Consider the following 13,231-nt stretch of genomic DNA (forward strand, 5'->3'; position numbering starts at 1 on the left):
CAGGGGTATGACATAAAAGAAGTATTATTTTGTAAATCTTTTTTCTTATGCCTTCTATAGAAAAACGACATAATTTAACAAAATGAACAGTTCTTGGCGTGGAATAGTTACCTATGGACGAAAAGTTTATCTTGAAAACGAAAATCATTGGAAAACAAGTTCTGGAATATATTACAGGGATGGATACAGTTGTAAACGGTTTTATATCATCAACGAACGAGAAATAGATGTCACCTGCAAAATATTTTCAAGCAATTTAGGAAGACCGTTATTCGAATGCACTTTTACAGGAGAACATAATGGTTTTGAAAAGGTTGTAGGCTACAACCCAACAACTGTATACAGAAAATTTGTAACGAGATCAAATTTGCAAATATCCGGGAAATTAGTTGGTCAAAGATTCTTCGGGCTGAATACAAAGGAGTATGAAAATGTGATGAACAATGAAAGTGAATTTGATAAAACAGAGAATTTAGACGTTGATGCCACTGACATTTCAATCAGTCATTCACGTCAGTTTTCTTTCAAAGCTGTTTTAAGTTATGGGACACCTGTTTACAGCCCTAAATACGAGGTGAAGATTTCAAGTAAGAAATGTCGTCTACAGCCTGGATACGAGGCTGTTCGTCAAGTAAAATTGAATGCAAATAGACATTTGGATCTTCACCTGAAAATTGAAAGTAGTTGTGAAGGACCTATTTTCAGAATATATACTGTAGCCGAACCACGCTTATCTTTCGTTGGAACTGAAATTTCCGGTATTTAAAAAAAAACATTTGAACACCTAAATATAACAGCTTCACACCGATGGTCTGGATTTGAATTTTTTGGTCTTACAAGGTCTGATGTAATTGAAGTTATCAGTTGTAAGCCCAACAAAATATATTGTGATACAAGTTACGCTGCAGACTTTCCTGAAAGGCAAGACAAAATCCGAAGGATTAAAGAAGACGGTGCTTTGAGAGATATGACGAACATTCGAATACGCAATGCCGGACCAACTAGTACACTATGCAACAAAGCTGTTAAGGCGAGAAATGAAAAGATTCATAAACTTGTTGAATATGCTTCATTTGGAGACATTTCAAGTATGTTTTTAGTGTTTTTGAACGTATTCTAAGATGCCATAAATGATATTCAGTAAAATCTAGCCGATTATTGTTGGTTCTGTTTTTTGAGGTCTAAACAATTACCTATTTTTTGTTATTCAGCCAATTTTCAATTTTCTAGTCCAGATAAAAATTACTTGAAAATTGTTAAAATATGCCTTTGACCTTTACATAATTCTGCCAAGGTTCTACAAAGCCTACGAAAGACAGAGACCAGAGGCAAGTTCGGGTCGACTTAAATGTCTCACCCCCATATAATTTGGAAAAATAACAATATAATTTTGTATCCCAATCAATAAAAAAAATCTGTTTTTGATAAGCCCGTTGGATTTTATTGCTCGTTATTTATCCCCACTGAAAAAACAATTCCCACTGAGACAGGGGTGTAATAAGGTTTTTTCTGACAGTCATTTCATTTCCTTACGTATTCAGGTTACGTTTCGTATGTTTGCGATCATTACTTCGATACCATTGTGGAGTCAGCAATCCAAAGCTTATCGGAAAATAATTTGAAAAAGTTTATAAAAACATTGAAAGTTGTGAAAAAACCCGTGACACTAGAGAGCAAAGAAACTGCTCGAATAATGATGGGGAAATATGATATGTCACAAAGAGCATTTAAAGAACTTAGAGCAACATTGAAATCTTGTAATGTTACTTTACCATCGTACGATGATTTGAGAGAATATTGCAAAAATCTTGAAGTTGGTAATATTTTTCCGTTGCATGGTAGTAATGAATCTGAGTGTCAATGTATGGGCTACGGTTGTACTGTTAAAGATACTTTAGAGAGAGTTTTTGGTTGTAACGAATATCAACATAAACTATCTTTCATCGAGGCTGATCGAAATAAAAAGCTTGGAGACTTTCTGAAATCGAAAAATACACATCTATATCAGAATTTTAAAAATGAGAGGAGAACAATCATCCTCAGAGACACTGGCGATAATTTTCGTGGAGCAGGCCGTTATCCAACTGAACAGACATCGTTTTCAATCATGAATATTCAAGACTTAGTGAGTGGTCCCTACGGCCAATTCATAACTACCTTATGGCGTGGTTCAGAAAGCCGCGAGACATTGGAGATGCATTGTAAGCATCACTACCAAGAACTTTCAGAACTGGTGAAAAATGGCATTCGATTAACATTAAACGGAGAAGTCCCTGAAGAGTTCAATGTTGTCGTCTTTTTGGTTGCAGATTTGGCGTTTGTAAAAGAAGTTCTGGGAAAATGTTCCTGCACTCAAGCATATGGCTGTTTCCATTGCAAGCTCAACATCAATCAATGGTCATCATGTAAAGCAAACATTGGAGAAAGTAGAACCATGAATGAAATGAATGTGATGGGATCAGCTGCACGAAGTAAACTTGGGGATGGTCCAAATAAAGACAGTGCTGCATACAAAAATTTAATTGCAAATAATTACGGTCAATGGGTAAGACCTTGCTTTTTTTTATTATTAAGTTTCAGAGACTGAAACTTAACCCAAATAGAACTTCAAAATCAATTACAGTGGAGCCTCCACAACTCAAACTCTCAAGGGGAACGAAAAATCTTTCGCATTATAGAAGTTCGAGTTATGGAGACTCTAATGTAATAAATTCTTAATAAAGCTAAGCTATTTTTCTCTAATATATTTTCTACCAAATCAAGAAATCAAGTCTCAGATTTTCAATAATGGCGAGGTTAAGTATTAAAACCACAATGACGAACGGGTCCTGATCCACAACCTGTAGTAAATATCCCGAAAATATGTAAAAGAACCAAGGCTAGAGCCAAGGCTAGACGGCTCTAGAACGAAAAATCGTTAAAACTTTCGCTCTAGAACAAAGGAGATGTGATATCTACCTTGCTACCTTGCTACCTGTACCTTCCTGTAGAGAAAAAGCCTGTTCGTGGTCGTGATTTATCTCGGATACTTAACCTCCCTAATAACGAAAGTAATTCACCTGGGCAGGGATCTTAGTCTTGAAAATTATGCTCCACTCAAACATTCCCAGGTTTCGTATTCGACAAATGAGAGTAAAACACCCCTGTCTCTGTGCTCCGGTAAACCTTTTCACTCCAGTAGGAATAAAAATTTTATTCTAAATTAAGATTTATTATCTTTATTTTAGGCACCGGTTTTGTTTGAAGGAGTCGTGATAGAACTAATCCCACCATGTGGTCTCCATCTTATTTTGGCCCACCATAGATATCTTTGGAAATTCATGCACGATATCATTAGCAAACGAAATCAAGAATCTCTGATACCTGTTGCGCTACGGAAGATAGGATGTACCTATATAGCTTTCCAAATAGAAAGTTACTTTAAAAGGTATTATTAGGCTATTTCAGGAAGAATTGTTTTATACTGCTGTTGAGGATATCAAAACATTTGATGGCTTTTCAACAAGGGTGTACGATATTCTCTTTTTGAAACCCCCCTCCCCGAAGCGGCCCTTATTATTGATACAAGTACATTGCACGTATTCATGATAACATTTACTGTGTCTGAGAATTCTTGGGAACAAAGGATCTTGTTTAGTATTTCTATTTACGTTATTACTTAAAGTTTCCTAAAAAGTTCACAAAACAGTAAATTGGATTTCGAGAATTCATATTTCATCGAGTCTATTATCGTCGGTAAACCCATAATCTTGTGATGTGAGTACAAAATTTCACGGCGGCACGAAGAATCTACTTTATCGCACATAAAGATGTCGTACTTATTTTCCGTCGAACAAATTGTTTACTGAAAAAAATTTTCGTCACCTCCAATAAAATATTTCGTCACTTTTGTCCTACATTTTTTTCCCCAAAAAGGTATATCATTGTAGTAATCACGTATTTATATTTTTGAATTTTTAGCAAAAAGAAGCACTACGACGGTTCTGAAAAGTTAAAAATGATTGGTAACGACTGCAAACTTCTTGAAAGTAATATTGATACCTTTTTAAATGAATTTGTTGAGGACAAAGGCGATGATTGGAATTCTCCCCGTAGTCGGAAGCTGCTACAAGTCCTTAGACTTTACAAAAGGTTTGCCGACTTAGCAGTGTAAGTATTTTTACATAAATATAGGAATGGCAATCGGACAATTTGACTTTCTAAATATTTTGTCTTTTACTTTAATGTTTATACTGTTACATCCCTGTTGTTACATCTCTTCTTGCATCGGGATTTGAATTATATTGCGTTACACCAAAGTACCACTCACATTAAATTTGGGTAGCGGAGATAGAAATATTTCTTTTTTTCAAAATGGCGAATATTTTCTAACGGCAACGTTTTTTGGACCTACTTTTCCAATAGGCTCCCGTCAAGTCTGTGATACAAGAGTGTTTTATTTTGCTACTTATATTCTATATTATGCTATTCCTTATTTCCAGTGATATCCGATCATTAAATGGAAACGAAGAAAGAATCGCCACTTTTGAGAAAAGAGCAGAGGAATATTTTCAAAAGTTTTTATTGAATGCTGGCAGCGCTTTTGTTTCGAAACTTCCGTATATGCACTACCTGAGGCAACATATCGGATCTTTAATGCAGACTTACTACAACGTTCTCGGCTGGGGCTATGGTATGTTTTCTACTAACAGTGGAGAACATTTAAATAAGCGGATTAAGTATTATGAATTAAATGAAACAAATCTGGATAAAAGCCGCGTTTTTATAACATTATCAAATTGATGCGTACAAAACAGCTTCATTTTGCATCATGCGTTCTTGAGCCAAAACGGAATGTGGATATGTTCAGCTTGTAATGAACCAGGGCATACTAAGAAAAACCGGAGCTGCCCTTTCCATCCAAGCCACCCAAAATTAGAATACGATCCAAGTGACAATGAAGAAGAAACTTCTGATGAAATTTGATTGACTAAGTTTATGATTTTTTTTTTTGTTGGACCTACCCCGGTGGGGTGGAGGTCCTATAAATTAACCCATGTTCGTTCGTTCGTTAGTTAGTGTGTTAGTTACCAGCTTTTCTCGAGATTGGCTCATTAGTTTTTTCTGATTTTGCACAAAGGTGCATGACCATAAACCCTCGAAATGTGACGGAGCCCGATTTTCTAAAAAAAATTTTTTTAGGCAAATTTGGGCCAAAAAACGGCTTAAAAACGGGTTTTTTGGACTTTATGAAAAATTGGATCATTAATTTTTTCTGATTTTTAGCATGAAAGTAGGGTACAATCATAGTTAAAGGATGGCTCAAGCAGTTTTGCAAAAAAATTTTTTTGGCTCAAAATCGTATTTTTATCTATAAGAACCACTTTTAATAAGAATACATCAATGTTCTTAGCCATATTATTATTATTATTATTTTTATTAATTTTTTTACGATGAAAATGTCACGGTGGAGGCTAATGATTTGAGTTTTCTGTAAACACTTATTATTTTTTTGGCTGAAAAACGAATCTTTATCTATAAGAATCACTATTTATGAGCATATATCAATGTTATTAGCCAAATTTTTTTTTATTATTATTTTTTCTAACAGAAGAAAATGTCACGGTAGAGTTCGACGGTTTGAGTTTTCTGGAAACCTTATTTATTAAGCTGTGCATTTTTCTGATAGTGGTTTTTATAAAGAAAAGCGCTTAATAGCTTTTTTATTTCTTTTTCAAAAATCTTTTTCAATAGTGTTGATAGTTTCTCTCAATAGATATGCTTTCATTTTCTTTATTTTTTTGTATTTTGACCAGTTATGTCTTATGTGTTTCATTGTTTCAATGTTCACTGATTAGTTTGATAACCAGGTAGGTCCATAAAAGTATCGCTTGTTTTTACTGGTTTTTATAAATAAAATTATATTTTCTATCTGTCACATATTTTAGTACCTTATGGGACAAAAAATGGTCAAAATAGACTTCTGGATATATCAATTTTGAAGCTTGCGACAAAAACTGCTGCTTATGAAGTATGAAAAACTTCAAACTATTCATTAAGGGAACTACTTTTGACAGGTATTTAATTTGGCGGAAGGCCGAAAAAGTTTTAGACAACTCTTTAGTGAGGGTGGCAAGAAGGGCGCTCGTGAATGGTGGTAAAAAGGGGAGTATTTTACACAAAGTATAGACCGCGAATTTTTTATCACGTTTAATGTTAGCCCCAGTGGACACAGAACGTGTCCTATGGACGTCCATACAAGACCCATTTTCTTTTTATGTAATTAGGAAACAAGTTCTTTATTGTAATTAGGAAGGTGACAAACATTTCCCATATGATTTATCTAACTTTCTTTTTTATTAATTTGATGATTAATATGAGTAACTTGAGCAATTATTTTTCATACAATTATATTATTAATTATTTAAAGAGAACATTATTTTTCAAATTAGAAAGAAATTACGTTGTCCTATAATCTTTCTTTATGTTACCGATTTAACAGGTTATGAAAGAGATCCCGGTCATTTCCATTAACTTGTGCGAGCATACACGTTTTTTTATAAGAACATAGTTTATAAAAATGTTGTCAAAAAAGAACCACTTAAGAACGTGCCTAGCCTGAAATTAAGAAAATAATTTCTGCTGCAAGAGAAGACTGTTGAAACAACATTGTTTTTGGTGTTGAAATAAAATTCCGGAGGTATTGGGGCTATCTTGAGACGATCCATTTTTTTGTTATTTTTATATAAGAACATCGAAGGCTGAAAGCGTTTGAAAAAATAAGAACATCCAGCCTCAACCAAAATTTACCTGTTCTAATAAAGAAAACGTCACATAGCCCAAATAAACATCTGTAGTATTTCATCAAATACAAAATTTCGCCAACAATCCCGAATCCGAGATTAATTAGAACTAATATAAAAAAATCCACAGGACGTAACTGTTTATATTTTTGAATTTTTTATCGTAGCAGTTTTTCACATGGAGTTTAATGTCTCTGCTTTTAATTTTTCATATAACTGAATTATGAAATTGTCCGATCCACTCACTGTCACTGTAGCAGTGGAAAAAGTAAAACAAAATTCCTTTCGAAAGCAAGTTTTTAAATCAATGATGAATATTGAATAAAATGTAGTCCCCGGTGAAAACAAATGGACCATGTTAATGATAAAATACCCAGCAGACACAATACTTTATTGTAACGTTTGTTCCGTGTCTGCTGGAAAAGATCACGTAATGAATATATCATAAAGAGTTTCATTTTCATTCAACGTTTTTCAACGACCAAATGACGTTCCGAAGTTGAAATAGCGTTATTTGGACGTCAAAACAACGTTCCGTGTCTGCTGGGTACAAACGAATAAAGTTCAGGTGGAAAACTTTTTAGTAACATTTTACTATTAACCAAAATCGAAATTGTCGCTATTTTTCGACAAGTGCTTAAAATTTAGGTATTCCAAAAAAGAAATAGAGGATTTTTGTATTTGGCCCAAGGATGCCTTTTATGATTCTGGGAAAAACCTTCAAATTTTCGATTAGTTTACAAAAAAGGCGAGATTAATTTGGTTTTGAAGTTTCGAACTTTTTCGCTGAAAACAATAGAAATTCCATGTAAAGACTGACTCGTTTTTGATTTCATTAGTGTCGTCTGAAGGGGAAACTCAACAGAGCTATATTAGGAATTCAAAAAACCTTCGTCCATATTTCAAAGAAGTGTGATAATTTCTATAGGCAACAGAGCCAGTTATTTCAAATTAGTTCTGAATATGTTGACCTTTTTTTACTAATCTCCTAGGCTGCCTGCATCTCCTCTGATTACTTTTGATATAGGGGATTCGAATCGGACACGGATATCACTTCAAAAATTTTGCAGAACACCCATATATTTTACAATTTTATATTAAAAACTATTTTAGGGGATGCGTGCAGCCTACTAATTTCCTCACTGACCAATAAAAATCGAAGCATGGTTAGATAACGCAGGATTTTAAAACATACTTTTTTGTTGACTGTTTTGTTCCCTCAAAAAAAGTGGTGGAACAAAACAATTGAAAAATTAAGATATTCTGGACATCTAACAAAAAATAGATACATTCCGGGTGATCCAGAAAAAAATATAGGGGTTTATTTGAGTTGTATGGTAATACTGATTTGACGGTGGGAATATTTTTGTCAGGGGGATAAATAAAGAGACGTAAAATCCAACAGTGTTCTCAAAAAGTTTTCACTGAGTATAGGAAATTCTATTGTTCTTTGTTCGAAATATTAGTGGGGATGAGACATTTAAGTAGTTCATAGCTTATAGTGGCGATATAAAGATTTCAGGTTTTTCAATAGGGACTGGCCCTTTTTCCAGTGGGGACGAATGGGGACTATGATTTTTTACACCAGGGACGGTTTATTAGGACTGTATTTCCAGAGGGTAGGGGGTCCAAACGGGCCTGTAAAACGGGGGTGTCTTTTTATTGTGCGTTTTGACTTCAAAATAGATTTTCTCAAGAAATACTGAACCAAATCTATATGTTGCAAATTTAAGTTACACTTTACTACTAGTATGGAGAAAAAAATTAATCTAGAACCCATTGCATCACAAGAAAAATCTTTCTGGGTCACCCGGTGTATATGAATTGAACCTGAAAGTAAAAATTTTGGAATACAGAGTATTTTAACTCAAGAGGGTTTAAAAATTATCACTTTTTGACATTCATATCTATTCTATGGTATTTTGAGTTTTTTGCCGTCAAACTGTACTTCTTTAAACCTTTTCAGTAGTATTAAATGATTGATCAATCTTCAATGATCAAAACTAGGTTTGGAAAATGGAGATAATCAAACTCTGGAGTCAAAAACGCAAAAGATTTAAATCCGAAATATAATTGCATTTTTACTATACTTAAGTCAAATGTCAAGCTATTTCAAAGCTTTAAAAGTTTGAAAAAACTTAATTTCAATTATGAAAAAAAACTAAATGAATTGAGACGGAATCTTCCTATTATTTTGCCGAAAAGAGTAAGAAAGCAAAATATTATGAAGACACTTTAAAGTTATTTAAAACTATTTGTGAAGGCGGTTTTTACAATATATGATTTTACGCATGACTTTCTTTAAAAATTAAATAGATATCGAAAGTTCCAAATGTTTCTCGAATTTGAAAAGTTTGAAAAAATGAACTATTTTTATCGTCATAAGAAATAAACAAAAAAGGTATTGAGATGTTTTGTGGATTCTTTTCTAGACATTGTAAATTTACGTACAAGTAAAAGTCCTTTTAGGGTTAGATGAAATAAAATAAACTAACCGGAAACATCATAAAGATAAAAAAATCAAACAGCTATATCATGGGTTAAAAATCCAAGGCTATTAAAGCATGCATTTTGATACGAAATGTTGATTTGTCCAAATAGATCTTGACACTTTGTAAATGCTACGTCTATAGAACGATAGTTCTTTAGTGATGTTTCAGGTAACGATATAAAGTTCCCCTTTACCACAGGTTTAATTAACACTTCGTAAGAAGCTGAGTTTGCATTTCTTTTGCAGTCTGTTGTAAACCTAAACTTTTGAGCTTTGGATCGAATGTATCATAGTTCCAACCACGCATAACATAAACGTCATTTCGAACCTTTATTAAATCATCATCATTAATTTCTTGCTCTTTAGGAATGAATCCAAAATCGAAAAGGCCTTCTTCACCGATTTTTCCCAATACCTTCTTCACTGTTGAGAATGTTGTATGGTAGTTTAAGACCAAAATTTTCCATAATGAAAATGAATCAACCCAGTCTGGAACTTGATCGTTTTCATCAAGGCCACAACACGGAACAAAGCATCTCATCATTGATTCCTTCTGAGTTATGGGAATCACCAGCCTTCCCTGACATAACGGCAATGTTGCAGAAGCACCTTTTACTTGAACATCAATATTGATTTCCTCTGCAACTTGCATCCATGGACAAATCATAAGACAATCATTGCATTCAATGGCTTTACAATAATTGAATATCTTGAATAATTTCAGAGAAGCGCTCTAAAGTTTTGACATTGAATCTCTTTTTTTCTCTGTCCGATTTTTGGTTTGAATACAATTTCGTCGGGCATGAACCTTCTTCCGTAAAGTAAGGCAAAAGTTTTTTCGATGGACATCTGTGATTGATACCTTTTATAATGTGGGTTGGCAAGATTTGACTTCAGTACATTGCTGTCCTTGATTTTCTTCTTTAGTCGTAAATCGACATTCTTATTTATTTCGTTGAAAAACTGTCACTCATCTTATCACTGGAATTTGTAATTATGAATTAAGTGAAAAAAAATTGCACCTCTCTCTTAAATAAACATTTTGTCAAAAAAAAACACGGTGATATTTTACAGAACGCTTTGGAAGCAATTAAGAAAGAGAAAAAAATTGTCAAAAAGAGTGTCTTGAACTTCCGAGATTAGATCGCCGTGGTGGTGGACAACAGCTGATGTGAAAGCAAAATCATGTTTCATGTCATCTGACAAGTGATAGAAATACTCGTATGGCGAAATCAAACTGGCTGTGTGTCGAACAGTGCAGTACAGTGAGTACTGGCTTTTATTAAAATGGCATGATTGTGGCTCATGCTTATACTGCTGGGACAAATTTTCGGAAAAGTCCATATGGTAAATATCACCAAACTGGTCACAAGTTGCAATGATCTTTGGCCAATGGAACTGGTTGTTATATACTTGATATTTGTGAGAAGTGTAAATTTTTCTGAATGAAGCTAACTTTTTGTAAAGCTCCTGAAATGTCAATGTTTGTTCAACACGTTCTGTCTTCTCAGATATTTTTTCAATAACTTTCCCTGTTTTGTCTATTTTCTTGTATGGCTTCTTGTGACTTCAAATTGATATACCTTGGTTTCTTGTCTGAATTAGGACACTGTACATTCCTTACACTTTCCTGAAGCACATTTCCACTGGTAATATCCATTAGGTGATTTTTGGGCATTGGCATGAATGCATGAGGAACTCAGTGACTGATCCGGTAACATTATCATTATCTTCTTGCCTTGAGCTACTAGGGGTTCAAGGAGCATTCTACAGTTAAGCAGACTTTACAAAGACACAGAGCAATTCTTTTCAGTGGCAAATGCGATGAAAAACGGACGGATAGATACTACAGTTCCATACGAGATTGCAACACCTTGTTGTAAAGCTTGCTGCATGATAGACCTAACGGTACATGTTGCCACCATTCGGTTAGCAGAATAATAAATATGACCACGTTTGTTTGTCACTTTTTCATTTCAATGTTGTGTTTTCAATAGACCCATATGCATCTGTATATTTCCGTTCACTTAATTTCACCATATTTCTACCATTTCTAGCATCTGTTGAATTGATTGCATTTTTCAACCAAATGTTGTATACCTGCTGTTTGGTTTCTAAATTTTCTTTCTCCCCTGGTTTCCTGACACTGGTTTTCTCTCCATTTAGAAACATAAATTTTGAATTTGGCAGGTCTTATATCTAGTTTTTTTGCAAGACTCTCCAAGAAATCATCATCACTTAATAGTTCTTCACCGAAAACACTGTTTAAACATTCGTGAAACTTTGGAAACCTTCTTTCTTTATTGAGTTTTTTCAAATAATCTATTAAGGAATCTGAGATCAGCCTATTAAACTCTGTGTCATTTTCACTATTTTGTAAGATGGAGTCAATGGATTTAGGATGATTTTGTACCAACTGCTATTACTTGGTTTTATAAGGAGAAAATAGTGAAAGGGACTGTATGACATCTTCCAAAGTCTTTGATTTTCGTTTGACTTGTTTTTGATTCTTCCAATAAGAGGTTCGGTTTGATGTATCATCAGTTTCTTGTGGAAGGGAAGGAGTATCATTGTTGTCTTGTTCCTCAGATAGAAAGTCATTCTCTATTGAGTAAAGTTATTCTCCATAGGGTACAATTTGATCGTTTTCTTCGCTCGGTTGGATATTTATTTCTAATGTCTGTTTTTCAACGATTTTATCAATAGCAGTGAACGAAGGTATAAATTGACTATCATCACCGAGACCAACAACACAATGTAAACGATGCTCATTGAACAGCTCATCCTTCCTGAATTTCTGGTGACATAGATCACACTCTTTGAAGTGATTCTTCACGTGAGTCTCAAGACGACACTTAAAAGAGAAAACTTTGGGGCATTTCTCACATTTGAAAAACCTTTGGTGTATTTTGTTTTATACCATGGCAAGTTTTACATGACGCGCAATGTTTGATTGGTGGGTTGAATGTTTTATTGCATTTACGACATACAAATACACCATCTTTCAAAAAATAGCTTTTTAGTTCTTGGACAGCTGGCTTAAGGCATTTTTTTGTGTGCCTCGCAAGTTGCATTGGCCATTTGAAAATACTTCTGCACCCTATATTTTTACATTTGTATTGTTGATTTCTTCTATTCCATTCATCATTTATATCTAAAGACAAAAAATAATAACTTAATACAAGTCTGGTCAACATCTTACATGGTAAACAACTTTCTTTGAGCTCATGGTTTTCTCACATTTTCACTGCAAAAGTTTCTGACATATTTGTTTGTTTTTGTTACTTTGATTGCCAGGTTGCAAAAATACTAAAATTCACCAAGTTGGTCAAAAATACTAAAATTTGGGAAAAGTTTCCTTTTCTCGTATACAACATAAAGAGATAATAAAATGTACAACTCTTAGGATCTTTATATTAAAAGTTTTTATTGAATGCTGGCAGCGCTTTTGTTTCGAAACTTCCGTATATGCACTACCTGAGGCAACATATCGGATCTTTAATGCAGACTTACTACAACGTTCTCGGCTGGGGCTATGGTATGTTTTCTACTAACAGTGGAGAACATTTAAATAAGCGGATTAAGTATTATGAATTAAATGAAACAAATCTGGATAAAAGCCGTTTTTATAACATTATCAAATTGATGCGTACAAAACAGCTTCATTTTGCATCATGCGTTCTTGAGCCAAAACGGAATGTGATATGTTCAGCTTGTAATGAACCAGGGCATACTAAGAAAAACCGGAGCTGCCCTTTCCATCCAAGCCACCCAAAATTAGAATACGATCCAAGTGACAATGAAGAAGAAACTTCTGATGAAATTTGATTGACTAAGTTTATGATTTTCTTTTTTGTTGGACCTACCCCGGTGGGGTGGAGGTCCTATAAATTAACCCATGTTCGTTCGTTCGTTAGTTAGTGTGTTAGTTACCAGCTTTTCTCGAGATTGGCTCATT

General features: G+C 34.0%; 1 protein-coding gene across 1 annotated transcript; it reads left to right on the forward strand.

Moving 5' to 3' along the window:
- The first annotated feature begins 637 nt into the window (after positions 1-637).
- LOC136805110 (uncharacterized) lies at positions 638-6,513 on the forward strand. Its single transcript, XM_067061669.1, has 6 exons — positions 638-1,088; positions 1,542-2,545; positions 3,228-3,427; positions 3,961-4,149; positions 4,482-4,672; positions 6,482-6,513. The coding sequence occupies exons 1-6, from the start codon at positions 968-970 to the stop codon at positions 6,511-6,513; spliced, it is 1,737 nt and encodes a 578-aa protein (XP_066917770.1). The 5' UTR covers positions 638-967.
- The last annotated feature ends 6,718 nt before the right edge of the window (positions 6,514-13,231 follow it).

The sequence above is a fragment of the Clytia hemisphaerica genome, unplaced genomic scaffold (genome assembly GCF_902728285.1).
Source record: "Clytia hemisphaerica strain Z4C2 unplaced genomic scaffold, Clytia hemisphaerica genome assembly, whole genome shotgun sequence".
Lineage (NCBI taxonomy): Eukaryota > Metazoa > Cnidaria > Hydrozoa > Leptothecata > Clytiidae > Clytia > Clytia hemisphaerica.

What these genes read in the sequence shown, in the direction of transcription:
- LOC136805110 (XM_067061669.1), top strand. Translation starts at nt 968, where the DNA reads ATGACGAACATTCGAATACGCAATGCCGGACCAACTAGTACACTATGC. An exon ending in TTCATTTGGAGACATTTCAA is followed by an intron (nt 1,089 to 1,541) that starts GTATGTTTTTAG and finishes TTACGTATTCAG; the next exon opens with GTTACGTTTCGTATGTTTGC. An exon ending in CGTTCTCGGCTGGGGCTATG is followed by an intron (nt 4,673 to 6,481) that starts GTATGTTTTCTA and finishes CCGATTTAACAG; the next exon opens with GTTATGAAAGAGATCCCGGT.